Source organism: Scophthalmus maximus, chromosome 14, assembly GCF_022379125.1.
Source record: "Scophthalmus maximus strain ysfricsl-2021 chromosome 14, ASM2237912v1, whole genome shotgun sequence".
Taxonomy (NCBI): domain Eukaryota; kingdom Metazoa; phylum Chordata; class Actinopteri; order Pleuronectiformes; family Scophthalmidae; genus Scophthalmus; species Scophthalmus maximus.
Window position 1 is genome coordinate 9,494,902 of NC_061528.1, and position 22,541 is coordinate 9,517,442.

The window sequence follows — 22,541 nt, forward strand, 5'->3', positions numbered from 1 at the left end:
TGCTACAGCTAGAACTGGGCCTAAGTTACGAGACAAAAAGAAGCTGCAGATGTGTTGTGTGTAAGTCGTAAGTGTATATTCCCTGTCAAATTGGCCCCAACATGGCGTCATAATGTACTTAAGGAACCCCTTGTCTCTCACAGTGACACAGTGTAATGCTACATCTATACTACTAAATTTTTAAAACAGCATTTTGATCCAAAAACTATCTCCGTCCAAACAAGCATTTTAGCTCCATATCAGTTTTAATCCCAGTCTATACTAACGCACCTGAAAACGTACATCACGTGGCCATTCACGTACACAGGGCATGCGCGTACCTGTGTCAACAGGAAGCAGATTGTGTACTCTACAGTTGGTTATAGAAAATACTACAAACAAAAAAGACAATGGGGAAAAGTAAGAATAGTTGTTACTTTTCTTGGACCGACGACAAAGTGGAACTGTTACTGAAGTTAGTATTTTCAACGTTTTGCCTTCACCGCTGGTAGTCGCGTGATGACCGATGAGAACCAATCGAGAATCCAATGCGGGTGACTGTGTCATCCATTTGAAACGTCTGCGTTATTTTGCCCTCCGGAGCAGTGATGCTGCTTTAAAAAAACGAAAAACGTATTAATGTGAATGCAGCCTAAAGAAAGCGGCACTTATAGGGTACAACCCCTGATAAAGTGAAACTAACCTCACAGGCATGTCAATGAGTTCATGTAGTCTCAGAAAAAAAAGGTCATGAAACATGGTGGGACTTGGTCAAGGAGCAAGAGGAGGGAAACGGCCGCGCAGAATGTTGGCACAATGTGGTGGTATGGCACCCTGGAGGCGTGGGGAAGCCACAGCTCCACTGACCTAAAAGTTGCCTCACAGCCTCCTACTCAGTCCTACGGAGGTGGGCCCTGTAATCACTTCTCTCCACGGCCGTAAGCAGCTTACAGCTTTATCCAAAATGTTGCACCCGCCTAAAAACATGCATGCAGACGAGGCCGGGCTCCCCATAACAGCCATTGCAAAAACCCAGCCAGTGCATTATTCCCCACAACAACCTAGCGATGCTCTAAATCAGTACTGATTCAAAGTCAAGTGGCATAAGCATGTTGTACACTTGGAGGCAGGCTAATCTTATTCACAGTGTGAGTGCCCCTTTAGCATACAGACATCCCGAGGGGAAGGTTCAAGCGAGGGGGCAGAGCTGCCGCTGTACTCGTGAAGAATACCATTTCTTTGGTCTGGGAATAGGGGGAGTACGTGTCAAACTGTGTTTGTGGAAGATCCAATAATATTTTATGTAATGTTACTGTCTAAGCCACAGATGACCCAAATCCATGCATATTTGGCAAACAATGCCAATAAGAGAAGGATAGGTTTCTCCGGGTTACATCATACCATGGTTGGAGGGTGTTCGAGCAGAGCACATCAGTCAGCTATCAGCTGTTTGTCAAGCGGCTCAGTTAACAGAGAGTTTCAGAGGGGATGAAGTAAAGACCTTTCTCCGTCCTGCGCAGACTATGGAGGGGATACATTACAGTGATGCAGTTACACAAAGACATTCACTGCATGGAAATGCCTATGAGGTAAGATCGGTGTGGGACAATGGCTTCAATCACTATGGGTGGTTGTCAACAATATCACCTATTCTGTAGAGAGGGGTATAGACGTTTCAGGATATCAGCAGCATTAGTATCAAACAATTTCTCATGGTTTGAGACTCCAGGGGTGATTTGCACCACTTTTTTCAGGCTCTGGAAATATCAAGCCCTGCCAACTAAGGTGGAGATATTAGTTGAGCAGGGCCCCCAATCACACCTAAAGAAGTGGAACAGTGGGGTCCGGCTAGAGCAGGGCGTGTGGCAAATCGCTGTTCCCTGTAAACATCAAGATAAGGGGACAACTCCGAGCCACTCCATGTGTGGGCCCCAGTGCAGTTGGAGGGGCCTTTCAGTGAAGCAAGTACGATAATGACGGAATACTGGGGAGGGGGCTGCCAAGGCAGGAGGTGGCACAGCTCACCTGCACTTCCATGAAGGGCCCAGGAGCCTGGGGCAGCCTCCCACCGCCGGCACCTTGCTGCCAATACTAATACATTCTAAATCCATTCTCTTCGCTCACACCGCCAGGCTCCTGCAATCTCCTCTGCTTCCCTTTCATGCAATTAAATAGTGGAAGTGCAGAGCGAGGGGGAGCCCTATCAGCCACACTGCACACACACACACGGCTCCATCTCCACATTCAATTTACACACTTCGATATCATCATCCTCTCTGCAGCACTCCCTTCCACTTTGCTCTTAACACCAGCCAGACCGGGAATACAGACATTAAAAACATTGCCTCTGCAAACACAATTAGAATCTCACACCAGCGACGACAGAAAATCTAAAGTTCCCTGTGTCAACCGCAGCTGAGTGACACTGAGCACTGAGATGGCCGACTGTGCCGACGTGAAAGAGGGACGTAGAGGCGCGCGTATGTGTGTGTGTGTGTGTGTGTGTTGACTGAAACTCCACTCCTTCACTGTGCTGATGAGCTGAAGCCCTGGCCTGCAGTCTCTGAGGGGATTAGCCCACTCAATGACACTAAATTACAGGGATCAACATCAGCTCAACACATCCGCCGCTGTCTGCGCTGCTCTAACTGGATCAAATTTGGATGAACAGCGGTAATAAGACTGTACATATTACTAAAATTGAGTAACATGAATATATTAAGTGGTAGAAATTCCTATAATAGAGTTTGCATTGCGTTATCAACTGCATCTTGCTATCTTAAAACTTATAAAATAGTATTGTTGCAAATTATAAAGGTTGTAATCGCCAAAATCCCCAACTTGGAAATCAACTATCTCCACACGGCACAAAAGATAACATGACTGAAATGGCGCAGAGGCGTTCAGTGGCTGATACAGAGGCGCTACAGAGCCTCTCCATCAATCATAATTCACCGCTGATGTTCTCTATTGTTACAAACCACATTCACAGAATAACAAATAGGACCTTTGTGCGGCGGTGCCTGAAATGGTAACCTTTAACTCTGAGGACAGCTATCAGACACTGGGCCCGCTCAGCAGCAGCGCACCTATCACTTACACATGTAAACATTTGTCAAATCCTTAACAACGCACAGGCACACAGTTACAAATTACCCACACCTATGGGTGAGCATGGACGTGGCTGTGAGGGAGGTGACGGTTATTGTATGAAGAGAGAAAGAAAACATTTTTTTAAGACAGACGAAAGATGACAGCTGTCTTTTGTGTAAGGCTTTGCTCAAGTGAATGACTCGCTTAAAAAAAAGTTACAGAGCAATAAAAGTGAGAGGAAAAATGACATAATTAAATGAAACTTATGGAAGGAAAGGTCAGGTTCATTCTTCAGTCTGTGGCACACAGTTGCTGCCTATGAAGCCAGTTAGACACACAGCGTTGTTTGCCAGGCTGGAGGCCGAGCTGTAATGACTGGACTGGTCATACAATGGTGACCGATAGCAGCACAACAGCAATCAGATAGCAGTGTCTGTTAAGCCTCTCCTTTGCTGCACTATTAAACAGATTATTACATTATTCAAAGTGTTTGTTCTCCTCCTGTGTGTAGATTACCAGGCAAGGCACACCCAGATAAGCCGTCAGGTAGTCAAATACGTCAATAACACACCACAGCAGTAAAAACAAAAGCCAAAGATTAAGACCATTGGTGTTTGCAACAAACACAGCTTTGCAAAGGAAAGCTTTGTCGCTGCACCCACTTCTAATGCCAGTGGAAACCGCATCTCCTAAACACCCTCAAATCATATTTAGACTTGTGTTACCGGCTTATTATGACTCATTATACAGACTCAAGTTGCCGACTTGCTGAGAAATTCCCACCTGAGCTGATTGTGTTGTACACGCATTTCACTATGATAAAGATTAGGCTGAGTAATTATCTGTTGACAGGTTAACAATGCTCCAGAAAAATTAAAGATATCAAAGTGGGGCCACTTGACAGTTGACTCTGGATATGAATGACAAACTGTCGTGAGATTACTTCACCTGATTAAAAGAGGTCCCCCCAAAAAATCATATGAAAACAAGAAGAGCAGAATGTTAAGCAAAAGATTCAAACAAATCTTGAATTATTACGTCATTAATATAGGTTTCTATACGGAAACATCCCCATTTGGAGTGTTTGCTCACTTTTAAAATCATGTCCATCTGCCCACTCCATTGACCGAGCAGCTACAGCCTACAGAGCTAATGAAATAATCAAAGATTTCTGATACAGAGCACAGGGCAAATATGTCTGTATTTGCACACGGCTCTTGTCCAAACACAGCACTGTCCAAGATCTACTGCAAACAGCATTTATTCAGCAAGATTGTTTGCTTTTTATTTGTTCAGGTTCACAATGAAGACGATAGCACTCCCTTTGTACATTTCAAAAATATTATGGCTAAATATTAAGTCATATCACAAGGGTGGGTTTTTTTTTTACTGAAGTGGCATCATGCTACACATGCTTTACTTCCCAGCAGCGACTTAAACGATGCCAGTTCATTCACATTCAGATGAAGAAGTATCCTTCAGCTTGTTTAGCCACATTTAAAGTTTCTATATTTATATGAAATATATTAGATTATTATTTATATTTATATTTAGAAATTATTAATTATATTTATACAATAATTAAATGTGAAATTTAATAATTTGATTATTGTAAAACTTTGAGGACAACATATTTATAATTTGATATGACATTTTTAAAGACTTTAATGTGTATATTATTAAACCATATAAAACTTGATAGAAATGACAAACTATGGAGTTTAAGGGCACGCACACGGATGTTTGTCAAGTGGCTCAAAACGTGACAAAATAAGTAACAGTCTGCTCTCTAGTGGTGAGATGTCAAAACAATAACCCCTACAGCAAGTGCAACTGGATGTCAGCGTCTCACAATCAGCTCATCAGCCTCGTATAACCTTGTCCGTCCCAGAAATAAGTTATTTAGATGAGAACTTGATTTGGTGGTGGTGAGCACTTACCGACTGGATTGATATCGAAAAAGCGCACTGGGGTCCGGAGGATGGCACTGAACATGCGGTTGTGTAGGGTCTGGGATGAGCTCACCAGGACATTAAAGAAAACCAAGCTGCGGAGGAAGCCGAACACAACTGAGGTGGCGGTTAAACCTGAGGAAATCAGACGATAAAAAAAAAAAACATCAGCACACCACAGTGCTATTCTTATGCCTGTTCCAAGATTATGTATGTATTTAAGATGACATTATTAAGCAGACACTTATATATTCCACTTTATTCATTTTTTTCCATAAATTTTGATTTTTGTCTTGAATGCTGATATATCACAGTGGATACAAAGTCTGAAAGAGTGAAGAAGGAGGGACATGGAAATAATCGGAGCAATCCAACAGCAGTGAACAAGAAAGGCGTCGCTATCTCCCTGTACAGCTGAGGCCCATGTACACATACACTGGGCCTTGAAGGCCTTGGGCCACAGCCAAAGAACTGTGGGTCTGTTCATTGAATGACTGTGAATTGAGAGCCTCGCAGTACATAAAAAGCTATGTGCGCTTCGTGAGCTTCACCTGCGTAAACACCTAGGTACAGGTCAAGGTCCAGCTGCCGAGGGAAGCTGCCATTGAGGTGCTCTGTCACGTTGATGTGCTTCTGTTCAGAGGCCCTGCAAGTCAGCCACAAAGGAAACAAAAATCCACAAGGACAAGTAAACACAAAGAAGAAAGAAAGCTGCAACACAGAGGCACAAGACAAAACACATTTCTCCCATCCCGGAGTACAAGGTCAGTTTCAACAAGTGACAGATAATGCCAAGAAAAACTGTTTCAGTTCAGTCGTCTTCCATTAAAATATCAACCACTTCCAGTCTGTGAAAATATGTCAGTTTGGCTTACAGGACCTGTTATCCTCGTTTTAGGGTTTTTTCTAAGCCTTGTGGGGTTTTTTAGAGGGTGTAAAAGAAACAAAATCTCACCAGCAAGCAAGCCACCAGTCCTGCAGCACAAAGGTGATCTAAACAAACATGGAAAAACACAAAAGATCATTATTTCTTTTCTGCAGTTAACATGAAAACACAGCAAAGAATAATCCCATAACAAAATGACTTAATTTGACTATCAATTATCTGATGATTTATACAAACGACACTTTGTTATAAAACACAGAACAAATGAATTGAAGAAGCGGACTCACATGTGCTAGGGCATTGAGTAAAATGAGGACCAAGAGGACCAGGATGTTTGCACCTGCCATGAAATATTTGACATACAAATGCAGGCCGACGTTTCCCTCTGAGCGCCTTTCCTCCTCTGTTGATTGCACTTCCTATGGATAGACACTCGTGTCAACCAGTCATTCGGCAACACTTAAAAATCGAGCTCTAATCAAAAAGGGAAAGGTGAGGATCTTCTGCTCTCTAGTGGCTGAACGGGTGCAGAGCATGCCCTTTTCCCCCTCATGAGATTGGGTTACTGCTGAGATACTGCTAACTTCCTGAGCTGCTTAAACTCGTATTCAATTGATTAACTGAATTAAAATATACCTACCACCGCAAGTGGCTCTGCCCCCTCGATCAAAGAGTAACGCGAGGAGGAGAGGGAGGACGTGGAGGACATGGAGTTGTCAGAGAGTGTGTGGGGGAAGCCAGAGACAGTTGTGCCTCGGCTCTCCTCCAGGTCCTCCTCCTCCTTGAGCAGGGAGGTGAAGTCAAGTCCAAATCTCTGCAGCTCACTGTAGGTGCCTTGTGCTACCACCTGACCCTGACAGAGAGAGGAGAGAGGCACAGTTGACAGCACAAGAACCCAAACTCACAGTTGCAGAAGTTCCAGGATCTGCGAGCATCTAACTCTGCCAATTTGATAATATTGATTTACACTTGTTGCGTAAGAATGATATCCAAATGGAGGCTCTTCACAAGAAAGTCTTCCACCATTTTGAAAGTAAAATATCACTATTGTGGGAAAAAAAGTTATGGTTGATATATGAAAAAATATTAAAGTTTAATTAACAACGTCATGTTATATTTATAGATATTATACATGTTGTAAGTACAAGGGTAAAATCCTTCAGAGTTTTGCGCCTATATAGACTGTTGTGGTGTTTTTATTCATCATTAATCGAAACTGGGTCAACATATCAACATTGTATCCAAGCTGACTACAAAAAAACCTTATTACTTATAATAATTCAATTGAAACACATGCTTGTGATTAAAACTATTTGAGTGCAGCGGAAACATAAACATACAAGCGCACACACCTCCTTTAAGACCACTATGTGATCTGCAGCCTTCAGATACTGTAGCTGGTGAGTAACCAAGATGCGAGGCTTCTTCCTCAAAAGTCCACAAATGCACCTGAGTGAAAACAAATATTTTTTGAGCAGGAAAAAAAAAGCTGAAAATATGTTTTTATCGACATGACAATTAACACATGGTGCTGACATCTGCTCTGCACCGGATTTGTGAACAGTTACTGACAAGACTTACTCTTCAAAGAGGTGCCGGCCCACCTCAGCATCCACAGCGCTGAGTGGGTCATCCAGCAGGTAGATGTCTGCATCCTGATACACTGCTCTGAAATACACACAGGTGGAGGTTAACTCCGTCACTGTAATACCAAAGACAAAAATGCATTTCTGTACAGTTATTCAACACACCTGGCCAAGCTGACCCTCGCCTTCTGTCCTCCACTGAGGTTGGTCCCTCTGTCCCCAACCATCGCCAAGTCACCACCTGGCAACAGGTCCATGTCCTGAGCAGGGCCCAAGTGCAACACCAAAGTCACAACAAGCTAGATGTGCTAAAGTTATGGCTGATACAGCATGACGATTGATAAAAGTGACTCACTCTCTTGAGGGCGCAGGCTCTCAGAACTCTTTCATACTTTTTGGGGTTGAGCTCTTTGCCAAAGAGGATGTTGCTGCGAATGGTCCCGGGTAAAATCCAGGGCTGCTGTGAGGTGTAGGTCAGCTCCCCTTTGACTTTGACCACGCCACTCTCCTGACTCAGTTCTCCCAGGATGGCACTGAGGAGCGAGGACTGCCGTGCACAAACATCATTGAGTGTCCCCAACACATACAAAATGGAAAACTAGTTACTGCACACGACTGCCAGTAAAACCATAGCTTCTCTTTGTGTGCCGCTACAACAAACAAGATATAAACATGCCAAAGTTATCATCTCCCTGTTGTAGTACAATACTTAATGCACAGAAATGATAGAGGAATTAACATTGGCAAGAACACAAGTATATTTTTCTTTTTCTTTTTCGATCAATTCATGATATTAATTAGAATGCACCAGCTAACGATTCAAAAGAAAATTAAACTAATGAGAAATCATCATGATACTTGGTATCATACACGTCAAAAATATTTAATGTCTCCATTGTATCAGTAAACTTCACCTCAGCAACATAGTGTGAAACCACAAAAACTGCGTTGGAAAAATACAGTTGATTTCACTACACAAACTGTACTTTGACTAACCTAATATGTCTCAAGTCAATAATCTGTGTGTGCATGACCATAAATGTGAGACTAGAGAACAGACCTGACCTTTCCAGCGCCAACAGGTCCAATTACTGCCAGTAGCTGCTCAGGCTTCACTGTGAAAGACACATTCTGTAAAGTTGGAGCCTCTATCATCTGCAAGAAAAAGCAAATGAACTGAAACACTGCCATGTTCTGACTATTCAATAAGTCAGTTAAAATCTGGTTTACTGTAATATTGCTCAAAATGAAAGGATTTACCATGGACATGAAAATCTGTTTAATGTTTGACTCAGCTTGACTTTAAACCCCGTCCAAGGATTGCTGCATGTAATATATATTCAAGATAGAAGAGTGAGACACCCCAAAAATTTTCCTCACTTTATCCCAGTAGCATATTAAATCCTGAATCTTCACCATGCAGTCCTTCTTCTCTGCCACGGGATGTCCTAGATGCTGAGGAAGAACTTCCTCCAGCAGAAGAAAATTCTAAGGAGGAAAAAGAAAAAATCACATTTAGAGTTTAAGTCTAAATATGCTGTAATAAAGGCACACTGGGTATAAAGATGGCTTCTGATGTGTTGCATTTACTTGAATCCTTCGGATACTGACGAGCGACTCAGAGACCTTCTCTATGGCAAAGGGAAAGAAGAGCGTAATGGTGAGTCGGACTGCCCCGTAGAGGGAAACAGCCATAAACACTCTGCTGGAGGACAACGTGTTTCCTGTCAGCACGTAAACACACACGGTGATGAAGATGATGATCTTGCTGGCCACGAAGAAAGACGCCATGTTCAGGCCACGCAGGTAGGAGCTTTTCATGATCTTGGAGATTTCCATTCTGTACAATAACAAGACAGGTGTGTCAATAACAGCTAATATGTTTTATGTTCATAGCATTCCCTTTTTTTGGAATCACGCATTGACCAGGTTTTTGTTTGCTCATTGTATAGAGCTTTTGTTGACATTAAAAATCATTGTGCAGTATTAAGATAAAAAAAAAAAAACTTAACCTAACATTGCAAAAGATGACATTTAGCTGTTTTTCTTGTTATTTTAAACTGTATGAAAAAAAACAGAATAACATTAACTACCTTCTGACCTCATCCACCAATCCAACGAAAGGCTTCTCCCACCCATACATCTTTATCACACGGATCCCAGAGATGACCTCATTCATTGTGCGTATCCTCTCATCTGTTAGGACTGCTGTCTCGGCCCTAAAACAGCAGGGAGCAATGGTAGCAAATGGCACCAGTGCAACGGAAACTTTAGAAAGGAGAGAAAAACGTATCTTGATTTGAAAACGATCGTGGGTGGCTACCAACCTAAGTCTGGAGAATAGACGTCCAAACATGGTTTGTATTGGCATCAGGATGAAGAAGACGGCCATTCCCGCAAGGCAAGACGGGCCAATCGCATACATCAACAATAACGTCACAGTTGCCGCTTGTAGGGGGGCAATCCACAAAAAATGCAAGTATAAGGTTACCTATAAAAACAAAGGATGAGATAAATTGGTCAATGTAAGATTAGGCATAATGAATTAGTAAAATATACACACAAAACATTACATGTATACATATATATTTATATATAGCTACTTTCAGATAGTCACCTCATCAAATTTGTTGACATCATAAGATATAAGGTTGACAATTTGTCCTGTGGTAGTTTTGGCCAATGCTGTGCTGTTGAGATATAGAGCCTTTGCAGAACAAAAGGTGTTACATCAAGTTATTTTAACCTTATGAATATGACAGAGGATTTACATTTAAACACAGACGTGTCCTCGATGACTGACCTTCCGATAGATCATGTGGCACATGGCCACGCGGATCTTCATGCCTACTCGCTGAACATGGTAGAAGTAGAGATGATGAAGCACGGCCAGGACGACGGTTGACAGGGAGATGCCTGTAGCGTAGCTGTAGGCCTCATGGACTGCAGCCGTGTCGACGGGGTCATAAGTCTCAAAGTACTCGATTAGCTTCCCAAGTAGCACCGGCTGAATGACCTTGATGACTTCCTGATAGAGAATGGGGGATGTAAGGCAGACATGTGGAAGCGCTGCATTAAAACAAATCTTAATCCTTGATGCGGAATTGCTCACTGCAGATGTTTGGTTTCACTTTGTGTCAACACTGTACCTCTACAAATATGTAAATCCCAATTAGCGAATATGATTTCCAGTAGCACTGAACAAGGACTTTGGTAAGTTTCGGTGGGCGCATTCCTTTCGCTGCCTGTCGGACTTCCTGATCCCAGTACCTATGAAAGGAATGAAGAAGTGACAAGAGAAGTCAGTCTTTACTCAGAATAATGCACTGCTTGGTGATTACCAAGAAAACAATAGAAACGACTGAAAGTTTCTCTAAATGGAATCACAAGGGAAAAAAAAACCTCTTCTACACATTTTTAGTAGCATAATCGATATAATGCAATTCTTGTACAACTCCAAAATGTAATTTGTGGTTGTTTACAAGTTCCTACACAATAAAGTATTTACCAAGATAAGTTATTTACAGAACTGATTCATAATAAGAAAACAATGGAAAGATATTTTCCAGTATCTTGGACTTTTTAATTGGCCTGAGTTCTACCTGGATATAAATGCAATTTTTAACACAATTTTCAACACGCTAAAGTCGCCACAGTATCTAACTTTTGAAGAGTCATTATCCAGCATAAGCATAGATCATATGCCTTAAAAATGAGGTGTTGATCATGCCCCTACATTTTTACTGGGAGAAAAACAGGGTTGATGATAATGACATTTTGAACAAATCATTGCCGCAGGGTATAATTCAGAGAGAGAAAATTATTTTCTCCAAACAGAGATGCCCTTAAATCCACATTATGGAATTTGCTGCTACTATACATCACAGTCATCTTGAACAAGAAAGACAAGGTCTCGCCTCAAGGGGCCCCTAAAGGACCTACAAGACTTAGGTCTCTTGACTCATGTGACATAATGGTCGGTGTGGGGGGAAAAGCCCTGTCTCATGTGACAGTTTGAAAAGTACAATCTATATATAACACAGAATATCAACTCTGATGCCAAACCCCCCACACAGGGTTCAGCCACTCCAGGCTGAGTGGTGCCAGCAAGAGGTGGCGACATCCATGAGTCTCTGGTTGGCTGTAACACTCCTGCCATTGCTAATTCTGAGAGAGATAGCTCTGAACGCTGTTAACTTTAAGTACTTCCGGGTGCGTTGCCTCTGTTGAAGTACTGCCAAATCCTGCTGTTTACTATTATCCTGACGAGAATGTCAAGATCAGTCCGCCCCCTCCACTGACATGTGTGCTAGTCATACATCCTGAATGCACACTTAACAGGTAATAGCAAAAGAGGTGTAAGTGGTTTGTTCAGTTCCCTTTACTCAGAATGTGCTGAGTAAACCCCTTTTCAAAACCACCATCATGAAATTAGATGCTGAGAATGGCCAGTAGGCAGTTTTGTCCCCCTGAAAACCTCTAAAGTGGGGCAGAGGGCCTGACCGGTACTGGCAGGCCTAAAAGGCTGCATCTGAATTCATATTCCCCATGTGGGAGTTCGTCACAGAGGACAAGCATAATTGCTCAATAATAAATTCAAAGTGGAAAGGTGGGTATGAATCCTACCTGGCTTGAACAGTGGATTACACAGCACGATATTAAAGGTTGACTTTCTGTACGACACAGATTCCTACAGATTCTGAATTTAGAAGAATCTAAAACTATTTAATCGAAGAGGGAAACTGAAAATGTGTAGCTCAATACAATTAGATATAGGTAAATAGCTCAAATACAATACAACTAAATCAATAGAGGACATTTAATGTCGTACCACTGTAGTTCCTCCCCAAGTCTGTCGGATGCGTCCTCTGGTAGAACTTCATACATGTCATCTTCCTCCAACTTCTTCTTGTAGCCGGTTCGGAACAAGGGATTCAGCCAACTAGAGATCAAGTATATGAAGTAGAGAAAATAATTACTGAAATGACTGACTTTCATGCAGGTGGAAGTGAAGGTCGGTAGTAAACAAGCATTTCATTCGATAAATTTGGTGGGCCAATTTTTTTTTTTTACTTCACTACATTTATCTGACAGCTGGAAACACTAACTCAACACCTTCAGAATGTTAAACTGCAATTACATAAGTGGTAAACATTGTTAGCCCTCTCAGAAACAATCAAAACTTTGTTAGATGAGAGAAAAATGAAAATCATCTTTCACTTAATTAAGACAACACCGCAGCTATGGAAGCAAGTCCACCTGTACAAGCTTTCAGGGGGCCACGTATGGAACTTGTTTGGTTTATCAGCACTTTGTGATGAAGAGTGTAAAACAAGGTAATATCAAGAGCAAGTGTGAACAATTGATGCTGCTAAGAAGATGAACTGCTTTCCCTTTCCAACACTTGGGACACTCGTCTTCAGCTTGATCTCTCTCCTCCACGTGTGAACAGTGCGGTTTGAGTTTACGCATGGACGGATGCTGCCGCAGTCCACCTGCTCTCACACCCAGCGACAGTGGTCAGGCAAGGACCGTCGCACAAGGAGGAGAGCTCTCCATTCGATTCATGTCAAACGGGGCTGTCGCTGTGTGAGGCCGGGGCTTTTTTCTTACCAGAAGAAAATCTTGGAGAGAAGATTAGCTGAAGCCGACGGATTATCCTTCGCCTCTTTACGCATAGGTGCCATGTCCCGCCCTCCCCCGCAACAGAAAGGGGGAAAATCAACCTGAAAACTTTCTCTGCAGGCTGTTTGGCATAGGGATATCGATTAAGACTCCGAGAAGAAAAACACTGTGAGCACAGCTGCTGTATACTCCACTGTCTGTCAATATTAAACCCTGCACGCAGGAAGGAGATTACCACAGGACGCGCGCACAGCCGATTTGGCAGTCAGGTGCTCCGCTTAAGGATTTGGGATTGGCCGAAGCGAGTCTCCATCATTTCCCATATGAACTCCATCCTGTCTTATCCTATCATATTAACGCAAACTTAAACTTTTCCGATGTCCTGCATGCACTCAAACAAAAGTGAAAAGTTTACTCAAATAAGAAAAGCAATTCCATACAGTGCAAATACGTCATTGCAAGTAAGAGATAGTAAAAAAGTAAAGCTGTGTAGGTGTAAGACAAGTATATATAAAGTCTATAATGTTATTTTATTATAATTTTAGATAGGTAATAAAAGAAAATATCTACCAGACTGGTTGGATTATGTTATTTCAATCTGTTTCCCATGGACATGAACACTTTTCAAGAATCAAGAGAAAAATACTTATTTTAGAAAATTCATAAAGCATTTTTTTCCCACATATAAATTAGGCTTTTAGGTGACAGAAACTACTTGGTTACTAGTGCAGTGTGATATATACAAAATAAATAAAAATAGTTCTGTAAAATAATTATCTGTCAGATACATTTAGACTAACATAAACTAAAACGTTTATCTCTGAAATGTAATGAAATTAAAGGGAGGAAATACACAGTGTCAGTAGGTTGGTTGCTTGGTGAGTGTATTCATTTCAGTGATGATTATTGGGGGGAAACTAAGTAATTTCTTGTGAAATGTAACTGAACTTACAAATCAATGATCAAAATTGTATTCCCAAGCACTGAATTGTAGGGCTTCTTTCCCCATAACTGTCCTTGTGATTAAATTCTGTGATTCTCTGACAAACATTATCAGTAACTATCAAACTCTTCATCAACTCTTGGTCCCACTTTGATTTTGTTGTTCAGATACTGTCCTGTTTAATTCTGTTGAAAGAACATCCTTGATTATTGTCCAAGTCATCTTTGAAGACCTTGGAGAGATTTCATACTGGAACATAACCTAGCATGTGAAGAGAAGTCTTAGGATAGCATTTGCTGTCACCCATTATTTGTTCCATTCAGTATGTTCACCTAAAATATTTAGAGCAAAGAATGTTTTGACTGCATTGGTCAGTGGGCTGGATCAGCACTGGTGCATTAAGGTGACTCTGTTTTAGTGTTTTAGATGGAAACGGAGACTCTTCACACTCTTATGGGTGAGAACAGTGGACATATCACATCACATATGATCTGGCAATCATTAGCCTCTCGGTTGCCAGATACTGCCTGCAGAAATAGATGAACTAGTAGCTGGACTTCGTCACGTCGCCTCTTGTTTTTAGGATTACTGATTACTCCTTTAATATTTTTTGTTTGTTAATATGATACCTGGTCTCCTTTTTACACCAAAACATGGGAACACAAAAGGAGCATTTTCAAAGACTGCTTGCCCAAAAATTAATGACTAACTGCCAGCTCATGCTTCCTTTACTATGTCACTTTTAGAGACCCGTGTCTCTCCATCGCCACTAGAGATGAAGGCGAGATGTTGTCTGTAAATCATCTCAGTGAAACACATGTCTACTGTGTAATTTGCCTGCCTGGGGTTGATTTGATTTCCTCTCCTTTTCCCATATCTGCCAAAAGACAACACATCCTGACGACACAAACCTACCAAATGACAGGTTTGCAGATTGTGGCTTTTCTCAGCGGCCTTGCTGGACTGGGTGCCACTATTGGTGCCACAGTGTCCAATGAATGGAGGGCCACTAGCCGGGCATCCTCAGTCATTACAGCAACCTGGGTGCTCCAGGGTCTGTGGAACAACTGTGCTGGAAACGCCATTGGAGCTCTTCACTGCAGACCTCATCATACAATCCTTAAACTAGAAGGTAAATTCAGAGGGTCACTGCCGACTGCCACACACACACACACACACACACATACACACACACACTGTATGTTCGAACATTTCTTTGTGACACATTTAATGGTTAAATACCACGATGATGTAAATTCTATTGGTCATGTATTTAAAATATGTAAAACGTTCTGGTTGGATGCGTTCTGTATGGAGTGGATGCTTTATGAAATATTCCTAATGTGTAAAAAAGAACCTTAACTTAGTCATCACCAGAAAAAATGTATCAATTTTGTTCTGAAGGCATAAATTGACAATCAGTTAACATCTAGTAAGTAGTAATTATTTCAATAATCGAACATTCAGTAAATTCAATGCATTTTTTGTGGATATATAGTAACTATTCAAACATCCATTCCTATGGCACAAGTTAACACTTGGGAGATGGATTAAATAAATTGTGTTAAAGTTATCTTCAAAATGAATATTCTTGGGCAGTAAAATATTACTAGATATGTGATTTTAGCATGTGTTAAGGTTTTTTAACAAATATCTCTTGTGTGGGATACTGTCTGATAGTGTATTATCAGTAAAAGTCTTGAATTGTCTTGTCTTAAATTTCAGCTTATTATTTATTCAGACAACTAAATTTGTAAAAGTAAACTGAAAAAATTGAAATAATCAAATAATTCGATTTTATTAATATCCGTCCAGGATTATTGCTCACATTAAGTATGGCAAATGTGTAATCTTTTGTTCGGAATGTGAAACTGAGAGAGTCTGAGTCACAGAAGCGTCAGCAGAGGTCAAGTAGAAAGGAAGTACACAGAGGTGCCAGCAAGAGAGACAATTATACCAACCGAAAATCAACGTCAAATTAAAAAACAATATTTTGTGAAATTTCTTTGATATTTTCTTTATTGTAATTGCAGTATTTTCTTAATGTTAAATTTGGATCTTATTGTTTATGATATTCCTGTTGTTACTGTTCTCATCCACTTTTTTATATGTTGACCAGTTTGCTGCTACATTTTTTGTTGCTTGTCGTTTTTGATTTGGGTTTTTGTTTTTTTTTTGTTTTGGGAGGTGTTGTCTCATTTGCTGAAAACATTTCAGTTCAATGCAGAGAATAATTGCAATGGTGAGTTATGCTAACTACAACAAATAACAATATCTGTTGAAAATCACCAGTTTTGTGTTGAAGTGAAGTGTTGAATAATGAATTAAGGATTTTTCTTTTAGAATTGTGCTAAAATTGATTTTCTGCGACCTGGCAACAAAGGAGTAAAAATGTGTATAAAGCCACAGTTTACTGAAATAAATGTTAAGTTATGTTATGCAAAATTAATAAAGCGACATAACCTTTTTTAGAAACAACAGAAAGGAGAACATTTTAAATTAACAATAGAGGTGTCAACAATTTTGTGTAAATGTATGGAAAATCATTGTTAATATGATTTACTGTGTTGGATTTTAAGTTACTTCAACAAGACTTGATGGAATCTGAGTTAATAGTTTGTTTTTGAGATAAAAAGACAACGTTTTTCTTCAAATTTAAGTGTACAAAACATGTTCATCACATTTTCTTGTTCTTAATAAAACAGTGCACATACAGCAGATGTCACAACAACACTTTTCTACATCAAGAAATTGCAGTGGCTCAGTCCCCATCATCCTTCTGTGTGTGTGTCCCAGTGACGTGTACCAGGTGAGGGGGTGGAAGACGTTTTGATAGAACATTGGCTACTTGTTGATGTTCAGGGTCAAACTCCTCCCTACAGAATTCAACACTTCACAACACATTAACTATCAATCACAGCCTTTTCCATTGACCTGGCTAGTGCAGAGCCTAGCCACGTTTTCAACAAGCTTTACAAGCTAGGGAACCATTGATCAATTTTTTAAAGTCCAACACTGACTCAGGCGCAGACCTCGGTTGTGTGGAGAACTCTTTTCTGCAGTATGAGCAGCATGTTTCAGGAGATCGTGGCCTTTATGCTAACCACTTCAGGGTGGGTGCTGGTGTCTTCCACCTTACCGACGGACTACTGGAAGGTGTCTTCTCTTGATGGAACAGTCATCACCACCGCAACCTACTGGTCCAATCTGTGGAAGACCTGTGTCACTGATTCAACAGGAGTATCCAACTGCAAAGACTTTCCCTCAATGCTGGCACTGCATGGTCAGCTCTTAATTTTTGTTGAATGCTTAGTTTAACTGCCTTTGACTGTACTTCTATCTAACCCTTTTTTAATGATGTGGATCAATCGCGTTTGTTTCCCAGTTGAAGTGCACATGGTAATATCGGATGTTGTCTTTTTCCTAATTCTCTGTTTTGTCTATTGATGATTCATCCTAACTATTGTAGTGCGTCAGAAAAGTTATCCCTCAGCTTCTCTCTCAAAAATTTGCAAGAAAAATCAAGTTGAAGATTACTGCAAGCCAGATATATTCTGATTTTGAATGCGAGTCCCATCCAAGGAAAAACTAATTTATCTCCAAATATGTCAATGTTTAGCCTTTGTTCTTTGAGCCTGAAAGCTGTGAAGGAGATTTACTGGGAACCTGAGGCAGTTTCTCCCATGGCTGAATAGTTTCAACAGATTAACTTCTGAGGTAATATTTACCTCAAAATCTCATTTGAATGGGACATTTCATTCCAGGGCCAGTCACCACACTTGCTGGGGTGCTTAAAGACAATTATGGTTACTCGTGACTAATTGTATTTCTTGCTTAATGTGTAAATTGGGCACAAGGTCAATAAATCATTGACCTTATAGTGTGCAGATGATAAAGGGAGGGCAGAACCACAGAAGACAAGTATTCAACACAGAATTATTTTTGACTGCATATACGCTGACCTCTGTTTTCTGTTTGCAGGTTACATCCAAGCATGCCGGGGACTGATGATTGCATCGGTCTGTCTTGGTTTTTTTGGTACTATATTCACTCTAGTTGGAATGAAATGCACCAAAATCGGAGGAACTGATAAAAACAAAGCCAGGATTGCCTGCTTTGCTGGTGTTGATTTCATTCTTAGTGGTAAGTATAGTGGACCCACATAATTATTCTTCCAATATCATTTTCTGTTGATCTAATTTGATCTTTTTCCTGTGCGTCTCAGGCCTCTGCTCACTGTCGGCGTGCTCCCTTTACGCACATCGAATAACATCAGAGTTTTTTGACCCAATGTTTATTGCACAGAAGTAAGCACCATGCAACTGTATATCCATAATGTTTAAAATGTTTAAATGTGACTTACCCATTTCAGTAACATCGCTGCATTGTTCTTTATCTTTAGGTATGAACTGGGAGCTGCTCTCTTTATCGGTTGGGCAGGTTCTGTCCTCTGTATCATTGGAGGAAGCATGCTCTGTTTCTCCATCGCAGATTCCTTCGCCAAAAGGTCTGTATGAGTAAAACGTACTATGTCTGCATTATACAGAGTAAACATTTTATAAAAATCCTTCTGTGTGTATGAATTTTGTTGAGTCATATACTGTTGGTGTCTGATTTTTGAAGATAAATCTGTGTTCTGTCTCTTCACAGCCACAGTCGGGCAAACTATATCTACAAAGGTGCAACCTCCCACTCTCATATCTCCTCGTACCCAAGAGGGCAGGCACACTCTGTAAACCAGAGGCCGCCTCCAGACTACAGTAGTTCCTCCAGGATTCAGCAATTTGACAAGAATGCATATGTTTGAGGAACGTTAATATAAAATACTTTAAATTGGAGCCACCGTTCAGTCCTAAAAGGTATAGTCTAAAAGACACAGAACACTACATGAGACGTGGTGATTTCTGTCTAGCAGCAGCACAATTACCTAAGTTCAGTGGTATGAATTTTCAAAGATATGACATTTCACTATTCTGGGAATTTATCTTTTCTATACAAGAAAGTTCAACGGCTCTACATAATTTTGTACATTGAATACCTTTAATTAAAATTTAAAAACACTTGTAATGTCTGCATCATTTTCTATTTTAACAGCTGTATATGGCATTAACTTTTGTTATATTTTTCTTTCCTTGTTGGTTGTAAATAACCTGCGTATGCATATTTTTTGTATGATTTTATAAAAAGTTAAGTTAAAGGTAAGAGTTTGCATCTTGTCATTTTCTGTAAGTACACGTGTAGTGAATCATAAGAAGTCTGATTTTCTAAACATAAAATATAAATATAAATTTAACTGATAAAGATAAATAAAATTTGCTGCAGAGTTTATTTTGTGTCTTGCTTGTTTTTTCAACAGATGAGGATATACTAGTTCCTCCCGCATGTCTGCAGAGGGCAGCAGTTTACAGTTTATACTAAGATGCTCAATAAGAGTCTGCGTCTTTACCTTTAGTATGTTAGGGTTGTAAACAAGAATAATCAAACATTTCTAGGTAGGTACAAGCCTATGCTGTTTTACTATAAGTCCATATTGAATGTGTTGCTGCTACATACCACAGTGAAAGAGGGATATAAACCTGAAAAGAGCAAGAGATGGTGTGAAATATCTTAAGTAGGAGCCACACTCCAGAGAGTTTACAGTAAACATTTCACACAATGGTTCAGAGCCCTCATCAACACTAACTGCACACTACATACTCTCTGTTTCTCACTTTAAAATCAAACACGAGTCTCCTGCTTACCACTCAGCAAGAGATTGGATTTATTAGATTGAACTTTTTAATTGCCCAGCTCAGTGGAAGCTACTGGCTTCAACTGACTGACTTCAGACATGAGGAAACGACTAATACAAATATTGGGCTTCTTGGCTTCATCATTGGGATGGGTTTTTGTGTTGTGCACCATTGCCATGGACTACTGGAGGATCACCCAACTAGGAGGACAAGGAGGCTCCTTCATCATTAGGGTGGCCTGGTACTGGTCCAACCTGTGGAAGGATTGTTTCACTGATTCAACAGCTGTCACCAATTGTCGAGACTTCCCAGTACTCTGGACTGTCACCCGTAAGTACTCGATATATTGTACATACCTCAGTAAGTCTATGCGAGGGAGCTGAAAAGGAAATTCAGGAAGAACAATGCAGATTACAGGATTTCCTTGCCGTGGAACAGTGGACCAACTCTACAGAGTTTGGCCATGCAGTCTACATGTGTTTCATGGAATATAGTGTTTCGGGGCAATGCAGTCCTTGTAAAACCAAAGTGAGATTTGTGTCTGTATTCTTGGCTGGGTGTCTAACACATTCCCTGTGGGCACTGGCCTCTGCCAGGGTTGTTCCTTGTCACAAATCCCATTTGTGATTTTCATGGACAGACTTTCAAGGCACAGCCAGGGGAAAGATTGTGTGGTGTTTTGGGGCCTCAGAACTTCATCAAAGCTATTTGCAGATGATGTGTTTCTGTTGGCTTCATCAGACCTTGATATTGTTCACCTCCAAGTACAAAGCTATGGTTCTCTGCCGGGAAATATTGAATTGCACTCTTCGGGTTGGGATGGAGAATCTGCCCCAAGTGAATGAGTTTAAGCATCTTGGGGTCTTGTTCACAAGTGAGGGTAGGATGGAGGGGGAGATTGACAGGTGGATTTGTGGAATCAAACAGGCTCTGTACCGGACTGTTGTAGTGAACAAGGAGCTGAGCTGGCAGGCAAAGCTCAATTTACCAGTCACTCTTCATTCCAAACTTCACCTGTGGGCATGTGTTTTGGACTGTAGCTGAAAGAACAAGATTGTCGCTACAATCAGTTGAAATTTATTTCCTTTTACCTGTTTAAAATTACTATTATTACATTTTATTGTGCGGGTGTTTACATAACTGTATCCAGTCTCTGGAGTTTATGATGTTGAGCATACTTTAAATATTATATGATTTAATTTTGCTCTCACATTAGCCTCTTCTCAGTGTGAGAGAAACTGGACACTGTCATAGAAATTGTACCTTTACTGTTGAATCATTTTGCATTTTATCATAACCAAACTCTTCATGTTTTTCTCAGCTTTCGTCCAGGGAGTGCGAGGATTGCTGATGTGTGGGTTAACTCTTGGATTCTTTGGTGTAGTACTTTGCTTTTTTGGGATGGAGTGCACTTATATTGGTGGAGCTGATAAAGGCAAGGACAAAATGGTTCTTGCTGGTGCAGTATTTCATCTTCTTGGTGGTGAGTACAGAGCATACATGTGTATTTCTCTTTGTAAATGTTAAACCCTCCATATTTCTTGGTTTCAACAAAAGCTCTGTACACAGGTTTGACAGATATTGCTGGCTACTGCTTATACATCAACAGGATCGCCAGAACAACTTTTGCTGCCAGTGTAGGGCCAGGTGTCTTACGGTACAGTTAAAAAAAAAGTATTCACAGTGCTGTATACTATTTAGCTTTTAATGTAGAAGAGTCCATCATTTATTTCAAAGTAAAAAAAAATTGTACTTTATCCGATTCCAGGTATGACCTAGGACCTCCCATATTTCTTGGATTGGTTGGATGTTTTCTCATCTTGTTGGGGTCTGTGTTTTATGCTGTGACAGTCTGCCGAGTAATCTGCCCGGAAAGGTATCTAAATCATCCATCTTCATACTTTTTCTATATCTGCCAAGGTAATAGTGCCTTATTTGTAATTTCTGTTCTTACAGTAAAGTGGTATATGCCTATCAAGGAGGTACATACATGGTCCCTCGCTCCAGAGGACGAACGTACACTGGTTACTACAAACCCTCCCTGCAGTACGGATCTTATCTAGGCTCAGGACGATCCAGCAGCTCCAAGATCTCAAAGCTCTCTCAAACAACTCCCACAAAAATCTCAGAAAGAGATGCATTTGTGTAGTATCTCAAATCTATTTTTAATTCATATAATTTATTCCAACACAAACAAACAACCACAAAAAGATACAGGAGGTCAAATGATCTTTTGTTAATTAACAATCAGCACAACTCATACTGTAGGTGAAATTCCTTCAGCCTTCTGGTTAGTGCACCATATACACAATTGTAAGTTTGTGTTGTTGTTTTTCTCATTCAATTGTAATGTTTTGTTTTCGTAAAAAAAAAATGCTGTCTTGCGTTTATGCTTCATTCAATAACTTTGTTTTCATTGAATGTATTAAAACTGGGAATAGCTATGAATGAATAAATAGTTTTAAAAAAACGCTTTGAAGCTAACATTGTGTCTTTGCAATTATTTTCTTCAATGAACACAAAGTGTATACTCAAATATATTTGTCATGTCAGATTCTATGATTTTTACACCCGTGTATCTTCTTTTACTAAAAAATAGTATTTCTCACCAATGTGCAATAAAAATCTTAATAAAAAATATTACATTTTGTACTATTCATGTGAATGATTTCCATGTGTCTTGTTTTCCTGGAACACACCACCTGAAGTAAAAACAAAATTGTCCACAAAACTGAACCCATGCTG

At 40.4% G+C, this 22,541-nt stretch overlaps 3 protein-coding genes across 8 annotated transcripts in view; 2 read left to right on the forward strand and 1 right to left on the reverse strand.

Annotated features, from left to right (window-relative positions):
• The window catches only part of LOC118282588 (ATP-binding cassette sub-family C member 4), a 39,735-nt gene extending 21,170 nt beyond the window's left edge, over positions 1–18,565 (reverse strand). Inside the window, exons 1-20 of one of the 3 annotated variants that reach the window (XM_035603819.2) lie at positions 13,110–13,348; positions 12,328–12,438; positions 10,646–10,766; positions 10,300–10,524; positions 10,114–10,203; positions 9,824–9,987; positions 9,598–9,715; positions 9,243–9,336; positions 9,087–9,127; positions 8,877–8,984; positions 8,562–8,651; positions 7,852–8,043; positions 7,662–7,756; positions 7,492–7,578; positions 7,263–7,359; positions 6,551–6,763; positions 6,198–6,329; positions 5,980–6,017; positions 5,576–5,670; positions 5,013–5,159 (exon numbers count right to left, since the gene is read on the reverse strand). In XM_035603819.2, coding sequence (XP_035459712.1) covers positions 5,013–5,159; positions 5,576–5,670; positions 5,980–6,017; positions 6,198–6,329; positions 6,551–6,763; positions 7,263–7,359; positions 7,492–7,578; positions 7,662–7,756; positions 7,852–8,043; positions 8,562–8,651; positions 8,877–8,984; positions 9,087–9,127; positions 9,243–9,336; positions 9,598–9,715; positions 9,824–9,987; positions 10,114–10,203; positions 10,300–10,524; positions 10,646–10,766; positions 12,328–12,438; positions 13,110–13,183 — 2,332 coding nt within the window. In that variant the 5' untranslated portion in view covers positions 13,184–13,348. Of the gene's footprint in view, positions 1–5,012; positions 5,160–5,575; positions 5,671–5,979; positions 6,018–6,197; positions 6,330–6,550; positions 6,764–7,262; positions 7,360–7,491; positions 7,579–7,661; positions 7,757–7,851; positions 8,044–8,561; positions 8,652–8,876; positions 8,985–9,086; positions 9,337–9,589; positions 9,716–9,823; positions 9,988–10,113; positions 10,204–10,299; positions 10,525–10,645; positions 10,767–12,327; positions 12,439–13,109; positions 13,349–18,427 lie in introns of those variants that run through there. The other 2 variants (XM_035603821.2, XM_035603816.2) reach the window with 2 other exon arrangements.
• LOC118282593 (claudin-10-like) lies at positions 14,836–19,392 on the forward strand. Of its 3 annotated transcripts, XM_047337339.1 has the most exons (6): positions 14,836–15,196; positions 17,177–17,347; positions 18,046–18,207; positions 18,290–18,371; positions 18,467–18,571; positions 18,715–19,392. In XM_047337339.1, the coding sequence occupies exons 1-6, from the start codon at positions 14,851–14,853 to the stop codon at positions 18,869–18,871; spliced, it is 1,023 nt and encodes a 340-aa protein (XP_047193295.1). In that variant the 5' UTR covers positions 14,836–14,850; the 3' UTR covers positions 18,872–19,392. The 3 variants fall into 3 exon arrangements, with proteins under 3 accessions (XP_047193295.1, XP_047193296.1, XP_035459721.1); XM_047337340.1 differs by lacking the exon at positions 17,177–17,347 and having other exon boundaries at positions 14,842–15,196; XM_035603828.2 differs by lacking the exon at positions 14,836–15,196 and having other exon boundaries at positions 16,918–17,347.
• A 368-nt stretch (positions 19,393–19,760) lies between these two features.
• Positions 19,761–22,430, forward strand: LOC118282591 (claudin-10). 2 transcript variants are annotated; one of them, XM_035603824.2, is made up of 5 exons: positions 19,761–20,126; positions 21,118–21,279; positions 21,354–21,453; positions 21,565–21,672; positions 21,753–22,430. In XM_035603824.2, the coding sequence occupies exons 1-5, from the start codon at positions 19,895–19,897 to the stop codon at positions 21,943–21,945; spliced, it is 795 nt and encodes a 264-aa protein (XP_035459717.1). In that variant the 5' UTR covers positions 19,761–19,894; the 3' UTR covers positions 21,946–22,430. The 2 variants fall into 2 exon arrangements, with proteins under 2 accessions (XP_035459717.1, XP_035459719.1); XM_035603826.2 differs by having other exon boundaries at positions 19,765–20,126; positions 21,366–21,453.
• Positions 22,431–22,541: the final 111 nt, after the last annotated feature.

Bases quoted from the DNA above. Each gene is read 5' to 3' on its own strand.
- LOC118282593 (XM_047337339.1), top strand. From the start codon at position 14,851: ATGTTGTCTGTAAATCATCTCAGTGAAACACATGTCTACTGTGTAATT. The intron at 18,208-18,289 runs GTAAGTATAGTG...TGTGCGTCTCAG, and splicing joins TGTTGATTTCATTCTTAGTG to GCCTCTGCTCACTGTCGGCG. The intron at 18,372-18,466 runs GTAAGCACCATG...CTTTATCTTTAG, and splicing joins CCAATGTTTATTGCACAGAA to GTATGAACTGGGAGCTGCTC.
- LOC118282591 (XM_035603824.2), top strand. From the start codon at position 19,895: ATGAGGAAACGACTAATACAAATATTGGGCTTCTTGGCTTCATCATTG. The intron at 20,127-21,117 runs GTAAGTACTCGA...TGTTTTTCTCAG, and splicing joins AGTACTCTGGACTGTCACCC to CTTTCGTCCAGGGAGTGCGA. The intron at 21,454-21,564 runs GTACAGTTAAAA...ATCCGATTCCAG, and splicing joins GTAGGGCCAGGTGTCTTACG to GTATGACCTAGGACCTCCCA.